The following is a 23,128-nucleotide window of genomic DNA, read 5'->3' on the forward strand; positions in this document are numbered from 1 at the left end:
CAGCAAAACACTGCAATTTTAATCGTGGTATTTTGCTGCGATTTTACTGCCATTTTTGGATGCAGGTTACTGTATCCAACAACGGATTTGAATGTACCCCATCATCAAGGGCGAAAACATAGCAAAACAGACAGCACTCGAAAATCACGGCACTACACAGCACTGTAGTCGAGTTCATGTCTGTGAGGCCCCATTAAAATCGATGGGAGCGTTATGCCACAGTAATCGCAGTAAAAATCACATGTGTGAGCGGCCTTAGGCCATTCTAAAACGTGTTCTTTCTTTCCACAGGTCGTGTGTTTGTACATGAATGGGCTCACCTTCGATGGGGTGTCTTTGATGAGTACAATGAGGACATTCCCTTCTATATTAGTAGACAGGGCAAGGTGGAAGCAACAAGGTAATAAGATGGAACGTTATCGTTATAAAGCATGTGAGCAGAAAAGGAAAAACTACATTAATGTGCACTAAAGCCGGCTTCACACAGACAATATGCAGAGAATAGAGACCATTGATTTCAATGGGCTCATTCACATTTCCTTTTTTGCACGCGCATCACACGCACGCGCAAAAAAATGAATCTGTTCTATTTTTGTGTGCATTTGCGCGCCAAAGATCGCCATGGAGGAAAAAAAGAACACATCTGCAATTCATTCGCTTCCACGGCTATTTAAATCAGGGCATGGGTATGAAAATGCCCCTCGTGTGCAAAAACGTTCAGTACACTGCAGAGGCACGTGCGCAAATCAACCTCGTTCATAGCACAAACACGTTGCGCTGAACCACGCACATTTGTGCATACGCCCTTATGAAGCTACCCTAAGGGCCTTTTCAGACTTGCATGTTGCTTTCTGTTTAGCTGTTTCAGCAAGGCCGCTTTCACACGGGCCACAAAATCGGGCAATTTTCTTGCAATGTGACAGTGCTACAAATCACACGTATGTGAAGCCTGTGCTTTCCAATGGGTTCTTTCACTTTAGCGATGTTTTGTAGCTCATGTTTTCCTATGCAGCCTTCCTTTGTGTTGTATTGCACAAAATCGTGATCGCGGTTTTTGTGCGGTGTGCTGACACTTTTACAGTAGGAAGTCCTACTGTTTGTCTCTAAAATAAGTCCTAGCTGCAATAAAAAAACAATACATCACCTAACAGGCGCTGTCCGCTCTGCCGTACTTCTCCTCCTGTAGCTCTGCCACACTTATTTGAACACAGCTGTGATATCACAGCGATTTTCTTATGGCTATATCACTATCGCCCCTGTGAAAGAGGCCTAAATCTTTAATCAGTCCGCAGATAAGAGAGGTTTATTATCTCTAAATTGATCAGAACTCTCAGATATTGAAATCCGCCATAAATCTCTTAGACAGATTTAGGGTTTATTCACAGGAGCATATATTGGCTGCCATTTTCACGGCCGGCCGGCCGATATACACTACCATCAGAGTTGTCCTCCCCCTTACCGGCTCTCTGCCTCTCTCCTCCTCTCCGGCTGCTTGCAGTGGGAGGGGGCGGGACGTGGGAGGCGGGTGAAGAAGGGTTGAGCTCCGCCCCTTCGCTGGCTGCGGACAAGGGGCGTGAACGTAGCTCTGGACCCACCCCGCCGCCCTACTATTGCTGGCTGCGGACAATGGGCGGGAGCGTAGCTCTGGACCCACCCAAACTCCTCCCATTGCTGGCTGCAGACAAGGGGCGGGAACTTAGCTCTGCCCCACCCCCTCCTATTGCAAACAGCCGGAGGGGAGGAGAGAGACAGAGAGTCAGTAAGGGGGAGGACAGCTCAGATGGTAGTGTATGTTGGCCGGGCGTGAAAATGGAGGCTGATATACGGCCTCCATTTTCACGCCTATGTGTATAAGCCCTTTGGCTATATATATATATATATATATACAGCCGATAGTGAGCTGTGTCCAAGATTCTTAGTCACAGGAGCAGCGTCTGACGGGTCATATTGTGCTTGAGAAAGGAGCCGTGAGAGCTCCGAAACGTGATGCTACTTTGTCCTGTTTAATAAAACTCTACCTCTTCAAGTCAACACCGACTAGTCTTTTCACCTCATTGCATAGTCATCTACTTCCATGTTGTTTGTCCTGGGTGCCCACCTGGCTCCCCAGCCTTTATTCCATGCATGCTCTCATCTGATTTCCTGCATAGGGACGGGGTTTCCTCTTTTTTCACCACTCTGACTGCTTCAAACTATCACCATCTGTGAAGCATGATAGGTCTATCAGGTAAAGCTATATAGAGGTGCTGTCCAAGCCACAACATTTGCCAAGATTCTTAGTCGCAACTTGCATCGCACACGGACACCATGTCCATGTGCTGTTTGATGTGCGGGAGAGCGCACATTGCAAGTTCTCGTCTCATGCGAGACCAGCACAAAAATAAAACGTGGTACATTTCTATCTCCCAACATCGCTGCAACAGCAAACTTTTATCGCCACGGGGAACGCAATGAAAATACGCTCGTGGACAGGAGGCCTTAGGCCTCCTTCCCATGGACGGATTTCCGCCGCGTAATTCGCGGCAGAAATCCGTTGCGTTGCCCGCAGCTATTAGGTTCTATTGAACCTAATAGCTCAGGGCTCACGGTGCGGAATTCCACCGCGGAATTCCGCACTGTGAATTCACCCGTCCTCACCCGCGGCATGTTCTATTTGCCGCGGGTGTACGTGCGGACGGCTTCCATTGCAGTCAATGGAAGCCATCCGTTCACGCTATCTTCTGCTGTAGCACAGCGGAAGATAGCGTGAAACCGCTTCCCTGCCTACCGCCGGCGCGTCATATGACACGGCCGGCCGCATCATGTGACGCGGTGGGCGTGCCATGTGACGTGGCCGACATGTCACATGACGCGTCATGCGGGAGCGAGGACGCCGGATCCGCAGGTAAGTTTGGGGGTCTCTGGGGGGTGCCGTGACGGGCTCCGCCGCGGAATTCCGCGGCGGAGCCTGTCACGGCCGTGTGCAGCCGGCCTTAGTCAGATTTAGTCCTGTGTTGAAAGCATCAAACCTTTTAATAAATTTGCATTCTATCCGTTTGGGATTTGAAGTTGCCTTTTAATTTAAGATCCCTCGTGTATTCCTTGCCATGTTGTGTCCTTGTACACAAATCTTCGGCCACAGGTAAATGAATCTTTCTTTCTTTTATTGTGCGGCAATGGGATCTCAATCTTGCTTTAAGTTTTTGTCCTGCTTTTCCAACACAGAAACCACAAAGAGGTCATTTTGCGCACTGAATCAGATACCCAACATTGGAAGTAGAACATGGGAATCAGAGCTTAAACAAATGTCCATGATTTAGTCCTGTTTCGAGGGTGTAAAAATCACACCTGCAAAACGACACAACCAAAACCATTGATTTCAATGGTTTCATTCTGACTAGTGTTTCTCGCGTAATATTACTACACTTGAGAAAAGATAGGTCTTGCGCAAATCCCTCCATAGTGGCAAACGTACTTGTGCATGCGCTCATCTGTTTATACCTTGGCATTCACATTTTCTACCTTTAACCCTTTCCAATCCACTGTCTGATGTCTGAAGACATTCTGATTGAAGCCTGTACAGCTCTGATGTAGAAAGACGTCCAGCAGGGTATTCTTACTGTATATTACTGGCCGCTCTGTTGTCAGGGGCCTCTCCAGCATGTCCCATACCGCAGTACTGGCTCTAACCAGCAGATGGTGCCTTTGTATAATAGCACACAGAGAAAGCCCGCTAGGAAACCCTGAATCCAAAATTGGATTGCAAAGGGTTAATGTTGTGTACCCAGGACCATAGAATCCTAGATTGATAAAGTTGGAAGGGACTGAGGGAGTTCTCATGCTCAAGAGACTCCCCTATGTAGACTATATGGTACGGTCCAAATGCTGGAAGATGTGCATCCCAAAAAGTTTGACAGTCTACCGCAAAACCAATATGATTGGTGCATTTAATGTTAAATAGTTGACAGAAACAAACTCAATTACATAATAACAAAATAACGAAAAAAAAATATATATATACATATATATATATATATATATATATATATATATATATATATATATATATATATATGACAATGTTCAATGCATTTCAGCCCACATACAAGTGCATTTTCAAGCATGACTACCTTGTAGATCAAACATTTATACATATGTACTCACACTAGCAAGCAAATCCATGAGCCGCTAGGTTGGCGCTCTCATGGTGATGAAGTGTCGCTTTTCGGTGACGGGAGAGACTGAAAACAGGAAGTCGCGTATTACATGACGTGCTTTTCAATTGTGGCATGCACGAGGTGGTTCACCATATTTTCGGAGGCTCTCAAGTGTAGTGACATCATCAGGTTGCACGTAGTATTCACATTGGACTTCAACCAACTTTATTAATGCAGGCGAAACAGACAACACACAAAATTGTAAATGTAAATTGTGGTAAATGCCAATGTGAAACTATATGACTTTTAAGTAGTGTAATTATTTAATTGTACATAATCTATTATATTTACAACAACCTGGTAATAAGTATAAAAAATAAATAACGGAAAAGACAAAAACAGTACACTATGGTACGGCACTAACAATATGAAAAATAAAAATACAAGTAGTTAAGAAGGTGAATAGGGTAAATAAATAGGAAATGGATATTAATAAATATTAAAAACGAAATAATCGAAAATGATTATTAACACAAATTTTTCATCCCTTTTGATTTCCCTACTATGAAATTTAGAGTTCTTGATTGCAATACTACATACATTATATATCTAATTGAATTCCCATGCAATTTGCAGTATATTGGTAGAACTACTAGATACCTGCGGGAAAGGAGGAATCAACATCGGTCAAATATCCAGAACAGTTACTTAAAGCTCAGTGTCTTGAAAATTTTTTCTCTTTTCCACAGCAAAAATATCAGTGGTTTAAGGGTGACCCCTGTAGGATAAGTGGAGTATGGGAGCTTTGACAGCTTAAAACAAAGAGAAATGTATTGGGGTTTTTTATTTCATTGTTTGGTACCTAATGAGTTAAATAAGGTTTTAGGAAAAACAATGTTCAGTACTGATATAGAGCCATCACTTTATTCTAACCCACTATTCACTTTTTGCATGTTACATCCTGTATATATGTACGTTCCTTATGTTGCATATATATTTATTGACTTTTATATTTATATACATATAAATGGTTTTTTTTTTGTTTTTCATGAATAATTTATTTTGTCTGTCTCCATATATATATATATATATATTCCTTATGCGCTTTTAAAATAGGATATATTGGATCATTTTTGATTATTCAAATTTAGTATTTATTAAGATCAATTTCCAATTTATTTACCCTATTCATCTTCTTAAATACTTGTATTTTTATTTTCCATATTGTTTGTGCCGTACCATGGTGTACTGTTATTTTTCTTTTCTGTTATTTTGTTTTTTACACTTATTACCAGCGACAGCCCCACTGACAACATACAGTGAAGATCGTGATCCTCTGCCACAGCTGTGACAGCTGTGGCCAAGGATTTTCTAATCTCCACGGGGAGTCCCCTCATCACTTTCACAGTGTTCAGTGACAAGGGAACTCCCCGAGGGGAAAAAGAATTCCCCTGTCACAGCTCTGACACAGAAGCGCAATGTTCTTCTATTGCTTTCAATGTGTGTCGGCGCTTCAGCAACCCCTGCAGTGATTTTCAGAGACGGGCTTTAAATATAAGCCTTTCCCTGAAAATCATCCCTAGAATGTGTAAAAAAATATATACTCACCTCTCTGCCGCTGCCGAGGCTCAGGCGCATCTAGCTGCTTGGTCCCCCTGCACTGCTCTGAAGTTCTTTAAGCAGACTGGGATTTAAAATACTCGCCTGCTGAAAGGGCTGTGCCTGATTAACTGAGTGCTGAGCCAATCACAGGCAGCGCACAGCCATTTATTGAATGACAGCTGAGTGCTGACTATGATTGGTCCCTGTGCTCAGCCAATCAGAGGCAGCACTCAGCCATTCATTGAATTCAATGAATGGCTGAATTTAATGAATGGCTGAGTGCTGCCTCTGATTGGCTGAGCACAGGGACCAATCAAAGGCAGCACTCAGCTGTCATTTAATTGCTAAGCACTGCCTCTGATTGGTCACAGTGCTCAGCCAATCAGAGGCAGAGTTTTCTTCTGGCGGGGATTTCTAAATCCCCTGCCAGAAGAAAATGCTTCAGTACAGTGCCGGCTTCACAGAAAGAAGATGCGTCGGATGCTGGTCAGCGCTGCTATGTGATGTATTATATTTTTTTCTTTTTACCTAGGGCTTATTTTCACTGCGGGGCTGCCAACATCTTACTGCTTTTAATGGAGCAGGCTGTAGCGCTGGGTCCATTGAATTCAATGGGATAACATTGTGACCCTCTGCCACAGCTGGTGACAGCTGTGGCAGGGGAATTCTTCATCCCCACAGGGAGTCTCCTTGCAACTGAACACTGTGACAATGCTGTCACAGTGTTCAGTGATGAGTGGACTCCCCGCGGAGATGAAGAAATCCTCGGCCACAGCTGTGGCAGAGGATCATGATCTTCTCTGTATGAGCACCGCCTCTTCTCTGTTGTCCAGCGCCTTTGCAACCCACTGTCTGTTGTCTGGGCATTTATACGCTGTCTTGCAGCTGATTGGAGCAAGGCAATGCAACACAGCAGACGAAATGTGGGAAAGGATGTCTTAAACTTGCAGTCTGCAAGGACTAACATGTTGATTATTCTTTTTTTTAAATTTTATTGCAGATGTCCCCTGAAGTTGCGCGGACAAAATAAAGTTCTGACTCTATTAGGCTCAAGGTATGATACAGTAGACTGCAAAATAGATCCAAAAACTGGCGTCTTTGAAGACGAATGTGCATTTTATCCTGAGGTGGAGCAAGATGTTCATGAATCTGTTATGTATGGACAAGCGCTGGAACCTGTAAGTGTTCAAACTAAGGTGCTTTATCGTCACTCATTAACCACTTCAAGACTAACAAACGACTATAAACGTCCTACCTTCCTGAAGTATGTATGGGCTGGGCTTGGATTTTTGACAGCTGACAGTCTCCGGTAACTACCATGATCAGCATTAGCTCTGATTGTGGCATTTAATTGTTTAGGTACTGTGGTAAAATCTGACCACGTGTCTAAATAGCCAGCGGAAGGGAGGACCCCTTTCCACACCCCTTGGCACTCCTACCACAGAAAACTCCTAGGACTGTCTCGCATACATGCCTATAAAACTCTGCCTTGGGCAGGGCTTAAAAGGCAACATTAAAAGTCGCTCTATACTGCAATACTGAAGTATACTGTAGTTCATTCTTGTGTGTACCAGAACAGTGACATCACCCATGACAAACTCTTTCCCTGTTCCACCATCTATTGAGCATCCCTATCCTAGGAGTGTCTGGAAGAGGCCCAGCGCTGCCCTGGCCTTGGCTGCATGCGTCCCTCCTGGAGGGAGTGTAGTAAGTGCCACTGTGACAACCCAGCATCTTGCCTTCCCAGCCCCTCAGTGTATGTCATGTGTTCAGGGTCACCCTATAGGACGCTGCTGACGCACTCCTGGTTTTGGCTCACAAAAAAACTGAAGGCAAAAACTGCCGTGTAAAAGTGCTCTAAGTGAACGTACCTTAAAGGATATGTATTCTCAGGGTAATGAAATCTCATTTTTTCATGGGTCACTTGATCTAGATGATCTCATGTGCTTAATATACATTCAGAATCAAATACACAATTGAAGCTACACAATCCTGTTAGCTGTTGGGCACTTCTTCATGCTGTTTTTTTACATAGTCGTTTGACATCTATCCACTCATCCATCATTCTACATTTCAGGTCCATGCATTCTGCAAAGAAAATTCTCATAATAAAGAAGCTCCAAATCAACAAAACAGATTATGTAACCGGAAGAGCACATGGGAAGTCATCATGAATTCTCCGGACATGAAGACAAGCGCTCCACTAGCCAACACTAACATTCCTGACCCTACTTTCTCTCTACTGCAGTCCCAGGACAGAGTGGTCACATTAGTTCTTGATGTTTCTGGAAGTATGAGTGGTGTAAGTACTTATTCTCTTAAGTACACGGTCATACGCAATACAATTACACGCCATACGTAGGGTACCCAGCCGGGTTCACAGCCGGAATCCACTGTGGGCCTCCCACAAGTGGAATCCAACCCAGTCGTGTGAGCTCAGCCTTAGGCCTCGGTCAGACGACCGTTTTTTGCCGCGATTTGCGGATGCACATGCGATCTGTGCATATATAGAACCATTGCTTCGCAATGTGATCGGTCACATGGCCGCTTTTTATGCGGATGTCCGATAAATTATAGGATACAAGGAATCGCAGATCGCGCCTATCTGCGTTCTGCGATTCCTTGTGTTCTATATATGCGCTCAATGGGGCCGGTGGCAGCAGCGCCGACCCCATTGAGAACATATACTATAAAGATCATTCACCTCTGCCACAGCTGTTACAGCTGTGGCAGAGAAGAAGGATGTTCGCCCACTGAATTCAATGGAGCCGGCAATACAGCCGGCTCCATTGAAAGCAATGGGCTGCCGGCGAGCGCGGGATGAATTTTCGGGAAGGGCTTAAAAATATAAGCCCTTCCCTGAAAATCATCCAAAAATGTGTAAAAAAAAAAAAATGTATACTCACCTTTTCCCAGCAGCCGGAGTTCAGCCGCATCTGGCCGGCAGTTCTCCTGAACTGCTCTGTGTAGTATTCAGCAGACGGGGATTTAAAATCCCCACCTGCTGAATGGGCTGCCTCTGATTGGTCAGAGCCCTCACCAATCAGAGGCAGCTCTAACTCACCCATTCATGAATTCATGAATGGGTGAGTGAGTGCTGCCTCTGATTGGCTGAGTGCAGGGACCAATCAGAGGCAGCTCTCAGCTATTGAATGACAGCTGAATAATACTGAATACTACACAGAGCAGTTCAGGAGAACTGCCGGCCGGCCGCGGATGAACTCTGGCTGCAGGGACAAGGTGAGTATATTTTTTTTATTTTTACACATTTTTGGATGTTTTTCAGGGAAGGGCTTATATTTTTAAGCCCTTCCCGAAAATTCATGCCGCGCTCGCCGGCAGCCCATTGCTTTCAATGGAGCCGGCTGTATTGCCAGCTCCATTGAATTTCAATGGGTTGGACAGCACTCCTTTGATTGGGCCCGTTTCGCCGAAAACGCTGCTAGCTGCAGATTTTTCGGCGAATCGTCGGCCCGGTCACGCGATTTGCGGATGCGCATACGTCATGCCTTAGGGCTCATTTACATGGGCATTTGCGTACAACGCTGCAAGTTTCCCACAGCATTGTACGCATTACAGCCAATACAGTTTGCCATCAGAGAGCCATCAAAGATCGCGTATGGGCTGTGATTGGCACTGCGCATGCCTGGGAATCTGACGTCATGAACATGTGCAGTGTTCTTTATTTTTTCAAATTCCTTTGTTGAGAACGGAAATGCGGATCGATACGCTGCCCCTGCCTGCGTATGGACAGTGTTTCAAACGCAGCCTATTCAAGGTCTGCATTTGATACGTAGAGAAATAGAGCGTGCTACGATATATTTCTCCTACATATCAATACGCAGAGTCCACATGCCTTTGTGCATAGGAGAATGAAAGTCCATAGTCCTTTATTGCCTCAAATCACCCCGTGTTGCGCACAAGAAATATGCATGCGTAATACGTGGTGACAATACGCCTGTGTGAATGAGCCGTTGGGCCAATGAGCTGGTTCTGTTAAGAAGACTGTATGCCCTTGTTTGCACGGCAGATTTAACATGATAGCTGTGCTATTTTGGCATCCTGTTGAATACTCTAACTCATGCGCTCAGACAGCGCCGCTCAAAATTGCAGAATTATTACAGCGATTTTGAGCTACATTAATGAACGCATGTCATCGCGTTTGACAGCTCTTTTTAACATACCCCATCATTGTGATGGGTGATGAGGTGCGTTAAAAAGCGCTAAAACACTCAAAACTAGAACAGACTGTGCTTGAGCACGTCTGTGAGGCCCCACTGAAATCAATGGTGGCATTGTGCCACGGTTAGTGGATAGGGTGTGAGAGTGGCTTTAAGCCACATTCACACGTACCTGTCACTAGTTTTCTTTCTCTGTACTGCGGATGGTCTGGATGGATCACCGCCGAACATGTGCAGTACAATTTTTTTTAATCCCTGCTTTTCTCATGCTGTCGCTAGGTGATGACGCGTAATGCGTGACCAGCTGCACCTAGCAGCGTTTTCAGTGAAACCGCCCCACACTGCCCGCTATCCTCTGCCACATAAAAATATAAGCCCTTCCCTGAAAAACATCCTAAAATGTGTAAAAATAAAAAAATATATATATACTCACCTTTTCCCTGCAGACGGAGTTCAGCCGCGGCCGGCCGGCAGTTCTCCTGAACTGCTCTGTGTAATATTCAGCAGGCGGGGATTTAAAATCCCCGCCTGCTGAATGGGCTGCCTCTGATTGGTCATAGCCCTCACCAATCAGAGGCAGCTCTCACTCACCCATTCATGAATTCATGAATGGGTGAGTGAGTGCTGCCTCTGATTGGCTGAGCGCAGGGACCAATCAGAGGCAGCTCTCAGCATCATTCAATAGTTCCAGAAGGTGCTGGTCTGATTGTCTGAGCGCTCAGTCAATCACAGGCAGCACTCAGCCATTCATTGAATGACAGCTGAGTGCTGCCTGTGATTGGTCACAGCGTTCAGCCAATCGCAGTCAGCGCTCAGCCATTCATTGAATGGAAAACCAACATGCTTACATAAAGCATAAGCAGTCCATGAGTGCAGGAGCAGCATCCAGGGGAACTTATTAAAAGTATAACGTTACTCACATCCTTAGATGAACCTTTATTGCGCCCATATACAGCGACTGCTGGCTGCGGTCTTTGTCAATAGGCAACCACCAAACAGAGGGATTGGTCATGCAGGTCGTGACGATAGTGAACTTTTTCCTTGGCCTTCGGGGTTCTCGGCACCTTGAACACAGTTATTTCTTTTCTCTGGGGGAGTGTTAAAGATAAAGTATACTTACCTCCCACCATGCATGATCTACGAATACGCATCACAGAAGCCATTGCATCAGTCAGTCATGATCCTCTGCAATGTGCATGGTAAGAACTTGACTACAGGCTTGTTGTGTGTCGAGTGACAAAGGGAGCTCACATTGGACACCTCTGATGTGGAAAACATTTTCGATGTTGTGCCACAAAACATTCAGTTTGCTTCTATAGATATCAAATTTATGCATCTGAGTGTCATTAAACATGAGTTATGGGTGTTTCAAATCAGAAGGATCATTTGTAATAACCCTGTATTGGTGATTTAAATCTGACGACTGGTGCAGTGAGCAAGAGTAGGCAGGAGTGCCTCAAGTGAGTGCGTTAACTTTGGCCTAGTTACGGTGGTGGCTAGTCTGCCTAAGACGGCGGCTCGTGTAGCTGGTTGATTGCTAATGGGATTCTTGGCTCTGGCAATTGGTAATGAGTGTAAGTTAGGTGTGATGCCAATACTTTTGAGGGATCGTGGTCTTGCAATAGTGAAATAAGGAGGAAAGTCCAAACAATTTTAGTGAAACCGAAGGCACACAGTTTACTGAAGCTTTAAGAATCACAATACAAGGTGCTCCACTTCTATTCTGCAAGCAATAAATTCTACCACGACATCTAAAGCACAAGTTATGCAGCACGTTTACACTTGGGTTCTCCCCTTAAGAATGAGGCTAGCAGATTTGGTTTAATGGGTGTTGTACTGGGAGGTTATTTGAGGTGGAATGGAGGGAAAGGTGCAGGCTTTACTGCACCATTCCCTCCATTCCACCTCAAATAACCCCACTGACTTCTGACTTCACAGGGACAAATTGAACTCACGATTGTGATGACTACTCTCCGGCCAGTTTCCTCCAATCCGCTAAAACCTACATCAATGGAGCGGCAAGCCAATAAGATAATTGGCTACTTGTAGCCAACCAACAGACACGCTGTTGCTAGGCAGATTATATTTACCCCGATATTCAGGGAATACAATCTTTTGCCTGGAAGGGTGTCTCCTATGTCCCCCTAAGAGCTCGTAGCGAGATCTCTGGGACCTATTATAACTCTGCCTCCGGGTCACTACAGCGGGCAGCCACGGTAGTGTGGCAATGTTGTGGAGGCGTTCCTGTGACACCCTTGCTGTATGCGGCTGAGCATTATACCACAGGAAAATGGATCTTGGAAGCCGCCATGAGAGGAACACATATGACTGCAGGATGTCCTGAACATATCACTGAGCTGTCATTGTCCCTCATACCACTTCTAGGGGTGGCCGACTGTTGTATGTGATGGTCCCCCAGACCATCACACCAGCAATGGGGGCAGTGTGCCGCTTCACAGCAAAGGCGAGATTGAGGCGCTCACCCCTAGGTTTCTAGCAGTCTAGTTTTGACGTTCATGACACCACTTCAAAAGGAGGCGAAGGTGGGTATCAAAAACAGTAAACTTAATGGGTCTTGTGAGACCAAATATCTTTAGCCAAGCACCTGAAAATTGTTACAACAGACACGGGCCTCTAACGATGGCGCTACCTGTCTCTGTATGGCGGGCAACAAAACAGTTGGAGCTGCTCGTGTTTGTCGGACAATTAGACAATCCTCTCTACTGGTGGTCACTGACAACTGCATGCCGAGTTTTGCAGCAAATAAAAACTCCTTTTAGGTCCTTGATTTTTTTAAATTTTTTACCAAGCGTGTATATATTGTGATGTCATCATATAATGTGGCTTCATCTATTTGGTAAAAACGTTTGGAAAATCTTTTAAAAATGAAGTCCGTAGAAACACTCATCAATAAATAATTCATATTCTACTTGTTTTCTGTACACCACAGTCTGACCGCATTGGCCGTCTCTACCAAGCCTCTGAAGTCTATATCATGCAAATTGTTGAATCCGGATCCCATGTCGGAATTGTCACGTTCTCCAATGTAGCAGCAGTTCAATCTCCACTGGTTAAAATTGTTGACACGTTTCAGCGTGAAAAACTGAAGCAGCTTCTCCCAAAAGTAGCTAATGGTGGCACAAACATATGTGCTGGTGTTCGCAGAGGATTTGAGGTACAGTATTCAATTTTCAAAAAGGCGACAAGAACAGGAGTTGCGCTAATGAGAATGTAGTACTGTCATAGCAAATGTGCAATTAATATGTTTGTAAATATTAGATTACATGATATGTGATTATCACTAGAGATGAGCAAGTATACACGGTAAAGGCAATTGCTCGAGCGAGCATTGCCTTTATCGAGTACCTGCCCGCTCGAGATGAAACATTCGGGTGCCGGCGGTGGGCAGGGAGCTGCGGGGGAGAGCGGAGCGGAACGGAGGGGAGATCTCTCCCTCTCTCCCCCCGCTCCCTCCTGCTGACTGCCGCTATTCACCTCTCCCCCATGCCGACACCCGAACGTTTCATCTCCAGCTGGCAGGTACTCGATAAAAGGCAATGCTCACTCGAGCAATTGCCTTTACCGAGTATACTCGCTCATCTCTAATTATCACTCTTGTACATCTGCAAACCTATGTGGTATTTTCTAGCACTCGGAAGTCGTCTCTGAGGGCTCAGTCAGACCAGTGCATTTTAAAAGCATGTATAGTTGCGTTTTCGATTCGCATCTATTGGAACCAATGCTTTCCAATGAAAACGGTCACATGTCCAATCGAATTCGCACATGTAAAAAATATGACAACGTTTCGCAAATCGCATCTCACTAAAGGAATTCCCTGCCACGGCTGTGACCGCTGTGGCAGGGGATTCCTTCATCCCTGCGGGGAGTGCCATCATCAGTGAACACTGTTACAGTGCTGTCACAGCGTTTATTGATGAGGGGAGAGGGGCGTGATGCTATCCCATTGCTTTTAATAGGGCCAGCACTACTGCCGACCCATTGAAAGCAATGGGAGTGTATCGCTATTCCCTGCTGCAACTGTGACAGCTGCAGTAGAGGATTCCTGGGATGTGAAATCAATGGATACTGTCACTTACCCCCCCCCCCCCTCCCCTCTTCCGATGGGATAGCATCGTGGACTTCTTTCACAGCTGTGGCAGGGGATTCCTTCCTCCCCGCATTTCTCAGTGGTGTGAGGCTAGCCTAATGACACTAAGGCCTCATGTTCACGGGGAAAATCAGGCCCGCTACGGATTCTCCATGGAGAATCCGCAGCGGGTCCCTCCTGCCCCGCGGACATGAGCGCTAAAAATAAGAATAAACTTACCTCTCGCACGCTCCGGATCTTCCCTTCGGCACGGCTTCATCTTCTCTCCGTCGCGGCCGGATCTTCTTTCCTCGGCCCGGCGGATGTGCATGGCACGTCGGATGGGTGCCGCGCGCATGCGCCAGCCCGAAGAAAAAAGATCCGGCCGCGACGGAGAGAAGATGAAGCCGGGGCGAAGGGAAGATCCAGAGCAGGTGAGTATATTCTTATTTTTGGTCTCCCGCGGATCCTGACGGCTTCCATAGGCTTCAATAGAAGCCTGCGGGAGACCTGCACGAAAATGGAGCATGGTCCAGATTTTTTCATGGTCCATTTTTTTTTTAAATCACTTTTATTGACCATCCGCGGGTATTTATCTACCCGCGGGTGGTCAATGCATCCCTATGGGGTGCGGATCCGCAGGCGGGAGAAGAGTTAAAATCCGCTGCGGATTTTAATTCTTCTTTTGCCCGTGGACATGAGGCCTTACAGATATGGGTTGCAGATCTGGCTTTTTCTTCTGTCTAAAAGCCTGGCAAACCTGAGTGGAAAGCAGGTGGACCCCATAATAGTCAATGGGTCCCATCCAGTGCTGTTTAGTTCCGTCCAGAGACTGAGCCATTCGGCTGCGGGGATTCCCCTTTCCTGATCCCCGAATGGAGCAGGAAGGCAGAATCCTTGACGCAGATGTTAAACCACGCTGATGCTTTCTTCAGCATAGTCATTTTACTGGCACTTTTTCCAGCATGAAATTCTTTTTTATTTTCAGTGGTGTTTTTAATCACACGCAATTTTTCAAACTTAAGAGAAGGCTATGAAAAATTTCTTAAAAATTCCACCATATCAAACGTCTTACTTTGATTTGGTAGGCAAGTGTGTAATGAAGGCAGGGCTCCGTCCTGGTACTTACATGCTGCGATTTGCAAAAAATAGCATAGTTTTCACGATGTGGGAAAACTGTATTTTACGGGTCAGTACAATTATTTTTTTTTTGCCATTTTTGGGTGCATACGATTTTTATTCAAATTAAAAAAAAAATGTTAACCCCCATCCTGCAATTCTGATATTATATTTTTTTTCATACGATATTCACTGTGTGGTATAAATAATGATATATGTTAATAGTTTGGACTTCTATGATGATACCAATTATATCTGTTAATTTTTTTATGAGGGATGGGAAAATGGAGATTTTCGAACTTTTAATATTTTCTATTTGGAATAATTTTAAACATTTTTATTTTAGTCCCCAAAGAGAACTTGAACTTGCAATGACTTGTATAATATACTGCTAACGTCTGTATATTGTGTATTTCATTGTTAGACTTATAAGCTTGCACAGGCAGGACTTAATGAACTGCAATACATGGGAACCTTTACTAGGGGCCGATGGGGCTCTGGAGCTGCTACCACCCCCTCTTGCTGGCTGCTTAGACAGTGGTATCTAAACTGTTAATGTCTGCAATTGCTGCGAGCTAAGGGCTGAGTCAGATGGGCGTTTGTTTGCTGCGCATTCTTTTGCGCAAAACGCAAACGCGTGACAATTTGCATGACCGAAGTGAGTCCGCGCTGGAATAAACGCACTTGGCTGTGTTTATGCACATATAAAGTGCGGTGCCTGCAATCCCCTGCTGTGGCTGTGACAGCTGAAGCAGGGGATTCCTTGGATGTGAAATCCAGGCGTTTCACCTTGTGGTCAATGTAAGTAAAGTAAGTTTAACTGGGGCTGTAGGGGAATTTTGCTGTCTTTGCTGTGGTCACCAACACACTTGGAAACTCTTAAATATTCAGTATTTCTCCCTGATTTAGGTAAATAAAGGATATGATGGCAGCACCTACGGTACAGAAATAGTGTTGCTAACTGATGGGGAGGACACTGGCATCAGAAGTTGCCATGAAGAAGTAAGGACCAGTGGTGCCATCATTCATACCATTGCTTTAGGAGACAAAGCAGATCCCGGACTGGAGCAATTAGCTAATATAACAGGTATCATGCAATGACTTTTTCTTTGCTTTGTTGTTTTCTATCAGATAGCATTGGGTTGGTTACTAGAGCAATTTCCTTTTGGCTGTAAGGCTTCGCTCCTGTGCTACAGATGTCTGCCGAAAAATCATGGTAGACATTTGTGATATTTACTCTGTGAATCCATATGTGTTTTTGCATGCAGATTTATCCATTCAACTTAAATGGTTAATGTCCGCATATTTTGAGCCATGTAGATTCCATCTAGATTTATCTGACCTGGTGAAGTTTTTCCACTGCTCAATGATTCCATTTTTGCATTCCCACTTGATTCTTCTTTTTCTGTGTCTCTTAGGCTGCCAATAATCCGGCCGCAGGGAACGCAATGCACGCTTTCCATAGCGTTGCTATGGAAAGCGCAGCCCCTCCGGCCACGAGTGGAGAATCATTGCCATTCTCCACTTGTGGCCGGCAATTCGCAATGCCGCAAATTGCCACGATTCTCCACGGTCATCCTATCTGACAGATAGGATGACAGCGGAGATCCGTCTTCCGGCTCCTGGGCAGGATACCTCAACGCCCGTGGACAGGCAGCTTAGACACCAATGGAGCTTGAAGTGGTCACCTGCTGTTATAGCCGATCTATGCTTAAGGATGATGAGCTGTGCATTCGGACACTTTAGTTGGAGCACCAGCATCGTACTCAGCTGCAATCTGCTTATCTATGCACCGTGTGTTGGCCAGAATTAAAATGTCTTTCACCGACAAGTTGTTTGCATCCACAGTTTTTGAAATACTGGCCCCAGCTTGTCTAAGGTCTCAGTCAGACAAACGGAGATCTACGCATATTTCCGTGCGGAAAAAAAGCGCAGTTGTTTCCCCATTCTTTCAGTGGATATGTTTTTTGGAAGCAAGCTGGACCATGCATCAGGGTATATATAGGTTTTAAATAGAGATGAGCGAGCACACTCAGTTAGGGCAGTTACTCGAGTGAGCATCGCTCTTCTCGAGTAACTGCATACTCGTCCGTGCAAATGTGGGGGGCGGTGGGGGAAGCGGGTGGGAGAGTGACAGAGATCTCTCTCTTCCCCCCGCTAACCCCCCACGCCCGCCCCCGCATTTGCTCGGACGAGTATGCAAGAGTCAACGAAAAAAGTTGGGAAGGCAGGGGCAGATTCTACAGGGGAAGTATGAGCAGAATCTTGGTTGAGACAGGAAAGGCTAGTTGTTCTATATGAACCCAGTGTTTCTGGGTCTCTGCTTTCCACCAAAGGGATAGTTAAACAATTAGTGTGGCTAAATAATAATCTTGGCTATCTGGAAGGCCTAAGCCTCCTATCCATCTATTGTTGGTGAGTATTGGGTTAGTTACTCATGGTTTATGATATGACCAAAAATGTGGGACAGGATCTTCTTTATTTCTTTGAACAAGCCCAGTGGCGGTTCGATAGGAAGTGTAAGGAATAAGTATAATTTGGTAATAAATGCATTTTAAAGGTAGCTATTTTGCCTATCCACCAGATCTCACATTTAGATAATATTTGGGACTCTGCCTGTAATATTTTTAGTATGGGTTTAAAGTTGTGTTGATATAGTTTTTTATGTGAAGTGCTTATGGTTGTCGCCAGGTATGTTGGTTTTGCAAATAGTAAAAAACTGTGTTGGGAATATTTATCAGTGGGATTTGGGATTTTTGAGTGCTTATTTTGTAGTAGATTTGCCCAAACTCTTTTAGGACTACTAGTGCTGTTTTCTAAAGAGGACATACAGTGATATTAGGTGGGAGTGGTTTCCTATGCGTATTCACTTGATCAGATTATCCGGCACTGTTCGGTTCCATCCAAAGATGCGCAGAGCAGGAAAGCAGAATCCCCAATGCAGATGTGAAACCACCCTAACCTGGGTATCTACTGTATGTAATTATATATTTACAGCTGCTATAAGTTATACATCTTACTGTATATAGTGATATAGGGCGTGCTGGTATAGCCTGGGTATCTACTGTATATAATTATATATTTACAGCTGCTATAAGTTATACATCTTACTGTATATAGTGATATACAGCATGCTGATATAACCTGGGTATCTACTGTATGTAATTATATATTTACAGCTGCTATAAGTTATACATCTTACTGTATATAGTGATATAGGGCGTGCTGGTATAGCCTGGGTATCTACTGTATATAATTATATATTTACAGCTGCTATAAGTTATACATCTTACTGTATATAGTGATATACAGCCTGCTGATATAACCTGGGTATCTACTGTATGTAATTATATATTTACAGCTGCTATAAGTTATACATCTTACTGTATATAGTAATATAGAGCATGCTGGTATAACCTGGGTATCTACTGTATGTAATTCTATATTTACAGCTGCTATAAGTTATACATCTTACTGTATATAGTGATATAGAGCATGCTGATATAACCTGGGTATCTACTGTATGTAAATATATATTTACAGCTGCTATAAATTATACATCTTACTGTATATAGTGATATACAGCATGCTGATATAACCTGGGTATCTACTGTATGTAAATATATATTTACAGCTGCTATAAATTATACATCTTACTGTATATAGTGATATACAGCCTGCTGATATAACCTGGGTATCTACTGTATGTAATTATATATTTACAGCTGCTATAAGTTATACATCTTACTGTATATAGTAATATAGAGCATGCTGGTATAACCTGGGTATCTACTGTATGTAATTCTATATTTACAGCTGCTATAAGTTATACATCTTACTGTATATAGTGATATAGAGCATGCTGATATAACCTGGGTATCTACTGTATGTAAATATATATTTACAGCTGCTATAAATTATACATCTTACTGTATATAGTGATATACAGCATGCTGATATAACTTGGGTATCTACTGTATGTAAATATATATTTACAGCTGCTATAAATTATACATCTTACTGTATATAGTGATATACAGCATGCTGATATAACCTGGGTATCTACTGTATGTAATTATATATTTACAGCTGCCATAAGTTATACATCTTACTGTATATAGTGATATGCTGGTATAACCTGGGTATCTCCTGTGTATAATTATATATGTATAGCTGGTGTAAGCTATAATACAAAGTTTTACGTATGAAAAGAATGGGGCTTCTTCCTTTTTTCTTTTTTTCTTTTTTTTTTTTGCACGCGTGAAAATGCAAATGTATACGTGTGCAAAAAAACACTGCAAAATGCAAGGAATACGCAGAGTTTTAGTTCATGAAATTCTGTGCATTTAGAACAAAAGTGAATACTCCTCTGTGAATGCGGCCTATAGAGTGACATAGCTATAAAACATGTGATTGTCCCTTGAGATTTTTATTTCCAATTTATTATTAAAACAACACATTTTCTACACGGTTTTCACAGTTCATTACACTTTCCCGTACATCCGCTATGCTGTTTTACTGTAGGTTGTTTAGGTTTTTAATACCATTTTTAATAATATGATACCTAATGAAAATGAATGTGATCTGTCCACAGGGGGCTTAATACTTTCTGTAACTGATAAAGTGGACGCAAATGGTTTGATCGACTCCTTCAGCAGGATCATATCTGGCAATGGAGATACTATACAGCAATCCGTTCAGGTATGCAAAACGCCAATATGATATATAATACTTGAAATCATTAGACATTGTCTCATCACAGAGAGACTACCAGGAAAGGGATGACTATGCTAGAGAACGTAGTCATTGGCTGTTCATTTCTTCTGCAGCGGCCACCACAGGAAAAATGTAAGATTACATAGAGCCATTGAAATGAATGATCATTAGAGATGAGCGAGCGTACTCGTCCGAGCTTGATACTCGTTCGAGTATTAGCGTGTTCGAGATGCTCGTTACTCGTGACGAATACCACGCGATGATCGGGTTACTTTCACTTTCATCTCTGAGACGTTAGCGCGCTTTTCTGGCCAATAGAAAGACAGGGAAGGCATTACAACTTCCCCCTGCGACGTTCAAGCAGGGACAGAAGACATATATTGTGAGGCAGGGACAGAAGACATATATTGTGAGGCAGGGACAGAAGACATATATTTATTGAATATAGGCAGTGGGCCTTTCCAAAAACATTTGGGAAAAAAAATCTATTTGGGCTGCCTGTGACTGTCCTCAGTGTACTGGGTCTGTGCTGGGTGTAGTTGTCCTCCTAATTCATACGCAGCCAGCTAAGTGTTACAGCAGGCTTGCGCAAAATTATTTCCTGGCTCTGTGTTGGCTGTTAAATCACCGCTGTATTCCAGTCCACAGTGCAACAGTCTGCAGTTATTTTACATACTCCAGGGCCAGTAGTTGTGACGCAGGGACAGAAGACATATACAGTGTATATAGGCAGTGGGCCTTTCCAAAAACATTTGTGGAAAAAAATCTATTTGGGCTGCCTGTGACTGTCCTCAGTGTACTGGGTCTGTGCTGGGTGTAGTTGTCCTCCTAATTCATACACAGCCAGCTAAGTGTTACAGCAGGCTTGCGCAAAATTATTACCTGGCTCTGTGTTGGCTGTTAAATCACCGCTGTATTCCAGTCCACAGTGCAACACTCTGCAGTTCTTTGACATACTCCAGGGCCAGTAGTGGTGACGCAGGGACAGAAGACATATTTATTGAATATAGGCAGTGGGCCTTTGCAAAAACATTTGGGGAAAAAAATCTATTTGGGCTGCCTGTGACTGTCCTCAGTGTTCTGGGTCTGTGCTGGGTGTAGTTGTCCTCCTAATTCATATGCAGCCAGCTAAGTGTTACAGCAGGCTTGCGCAAAATTATTTCCTGGCGTTCCGTAAGCGAAGTCAGCCTCCAACCATAGGCCAATAAGCGGCACATTTAATTACAGCGTTCTGTTTCTGCACTACTGGTAATACACCATGCTGAGGGGTAGGGGTAGGCCTAGAGTACGTGGACGCGGGCGAGGACGCGGAGGCCCAAGTCAGGGTGTGGGCACAGGCCGAGCCAGTGCGGTGGCCAGGGGTAGAGGCAGGGCAAGACCGAATAATCCACCAACTGTTTCCCAAAGCGCCCCCTTGCGCCATGCCACCCTGCAGAGGTCAAGGTGCTCTATGGTGTGGCAGTTTTTCACAGAGACGCCTGACGACCGACGAACAGTGGTGTGCAACCTTTGTCGCGCCAAGATCAGCTGGGGAGCCACCACCACCAGCATGCGCAGGCATATGATGGCCAAGCACCCCACAGGGTGGGATGAAGGCCGCTCACCGCCTCCGGTTTGCACCACTGCCTCTCCCCCTGTGCCCCAACCTGCCACTGAGATCCAACCCCCCTCTGAGGACACAGGCACTACCGTCTCCTGGCCTGCACCCACACCCTCACCTCCGCTGTCCTCGGCCCCATCCAGCAATGTCTCTCAGCGCAGCGTCCAGACATCGCTAGCGCCACTGTTTGAGCGCAAGCGCAAGTACGCCGCCACGCACCCGCACGCTCAAGCGTTAAACGTGCACATTGCCAAATTGATCAGCCTGGAGATGCTGCCGTATAGGCTTGTGGAAATGGAGGCGTTCAAAAGCATGATGGCGGCGGCGGCCCCGCGCTACTCGGTTCCCAGTTGCCACTACTTTTCCCGATGTGCCGTCCCAGCCCTGCACGACCACATCTCCCGCAACATTGTACGCGCCCTCACCAACTCGGTTACTGCCAAGGTCCACTTAACAACAGACACGTGGACAAGCACAGGCGGGCAGGGCCACTATATCTCCCTGACGGCACATTGGGTGAATTTAGTGGAGGCTGGGACAGAGTCAGAGCCTGGGACCGCTCACATCCTACCCACCCCCAGAATTGCGGGCCCCAGCTCGGTGCTGGTATCTGCGGCAGTGTATGCTTCCTCCACTAAACCACCCTCCTCCTCCTCCTCCTACGCAACCTCTGTCTCGCAATCAAGATGTGTCAACAGCAGCACGTCGCCAGCAGTCGGTGTCACGCGGCGTGGCAGCACAGCGGTGGGCAAGCGTCAGCAGGCCGTGCTGAAACTACTCAGCTTAGGAAAGAAGAGGCACACGGCCCACGAACTGCTGCAGGGTCTGACAGAGCAGACCGACTGCTGGCTTACGCCGCTGAGCCTCCAACCGGGCATGGTCGTGTGTGACAACGGCCGTAATCTGGTGGAGGCTCTGCAGCTCGGCAGCCTCACGCACGTGCCATGCCTGGCCCATGTCTTTAATTTGGTGGTTCAGCGCTTTCTGAAAAGCTACCCACACTTGTCATACCTGCTCAGAAAGGTGCGCCGGGTCAGCGCACATTTCCGCAACTCCAAGACGGACGCTGCCACCCTGCGGACCCTGCAACATCGGTTTAATCTGCCAGTGCACCGATTGCTGTGCGACGTGCCCACACGGTGGAACTCTACGCTCCACATGTTGGCCAGGCTCTATGAGCAGCGTAGAGCTATTGTGGAATACCAACTCCAACATGGGCGGCGTAGTGGGAGTCAGCCTCCTCAATTCTTTACAGAAGAATGGGCCTGGTTGGCAGACATCTGCCAGGTCCTTGGAAACTTTGAGGAGTCTACCCAGATGGTGAGCGGGGATGCTGCAATCATTAGCGTCACCATTCCTCTGCTATGCCTCTTGAGAAGTTCCCTGCAAAGCATAAAGGCAGACGCTTTGCACTCGGAAACGGAGGCGTGGGAAGAAAGTATGTCGCTGGATAGTCAGAGCACCCTCATGTCTATATCTCAGCGCGTTGAGGAGGAGGAGGAGGGAGAGGAGCATGAGGAGGAGGGGGAAGAGACAGCTTGGCCCACTGCTGAGGGTACACATGCTGCTTGCCTGTCATCCTTTCAGCGTGTATGGCCAGAGGAGGAGGAGGAGGATCCTGAAAGTGATCTTCCTAGTGAGGACAGCCATGTGTTGCATACAGGTACCCTGGCACACATGGCTGACT

General features: G+C 45.3%; 1 protein-coding gene across 1 annotated transcript in view; it reads left to right on the forward strand.

The window, feature by feature from the left end:
- Positions 1-23,128, forward strand: part of LOC136621664 (calcium-activated chloride channel regulator 1-like) — a 55,280-nt gene that overhangs the window by 11,447 nt on the left and 20,705 nt on the right. Inside the window, exons 5-10 of the mRNA XM_066597316.1 lie at positions 292-400; positions 6,739-6,916; positions 7,816-8,040; positions 12,870-13,094; positions 16,035-16,212; positions 19,720-19,826. Of these exons, the coding sequence (XP_066453413.1) occupies positions 292-400; positions 6,739-6,916; positions 7,816-8,040; positions 12,870-13,094; positions 16,035-16,212; positions 19,720-19,826 (1,022 nt within the window). The remainder of the gene's footprint in view (positions 1-291; positions 401-6,738; positions 6,917-7,815; positions 8,041-12,869; positions 13,095-16,034; positions 16,213-19,719; positions 19,827-23,128) is intronic.

Source organism: Eleutherodactylus coqui, chromosome 3 (genome assembly GCF_035609145.1).
Source record: "Eleutherodactylus coqui strain aEleCoq1 chromosome 3, aEleCoq1.hap1, whole genome shotgun sequence".
NCBI classification, from domain to species: Eukaryota; Metazoa; Chordata; class Amphibia; order Anura; family Eleutherodactylidae; genus Eleutherodactylus; species Eleutherodactylus coqui.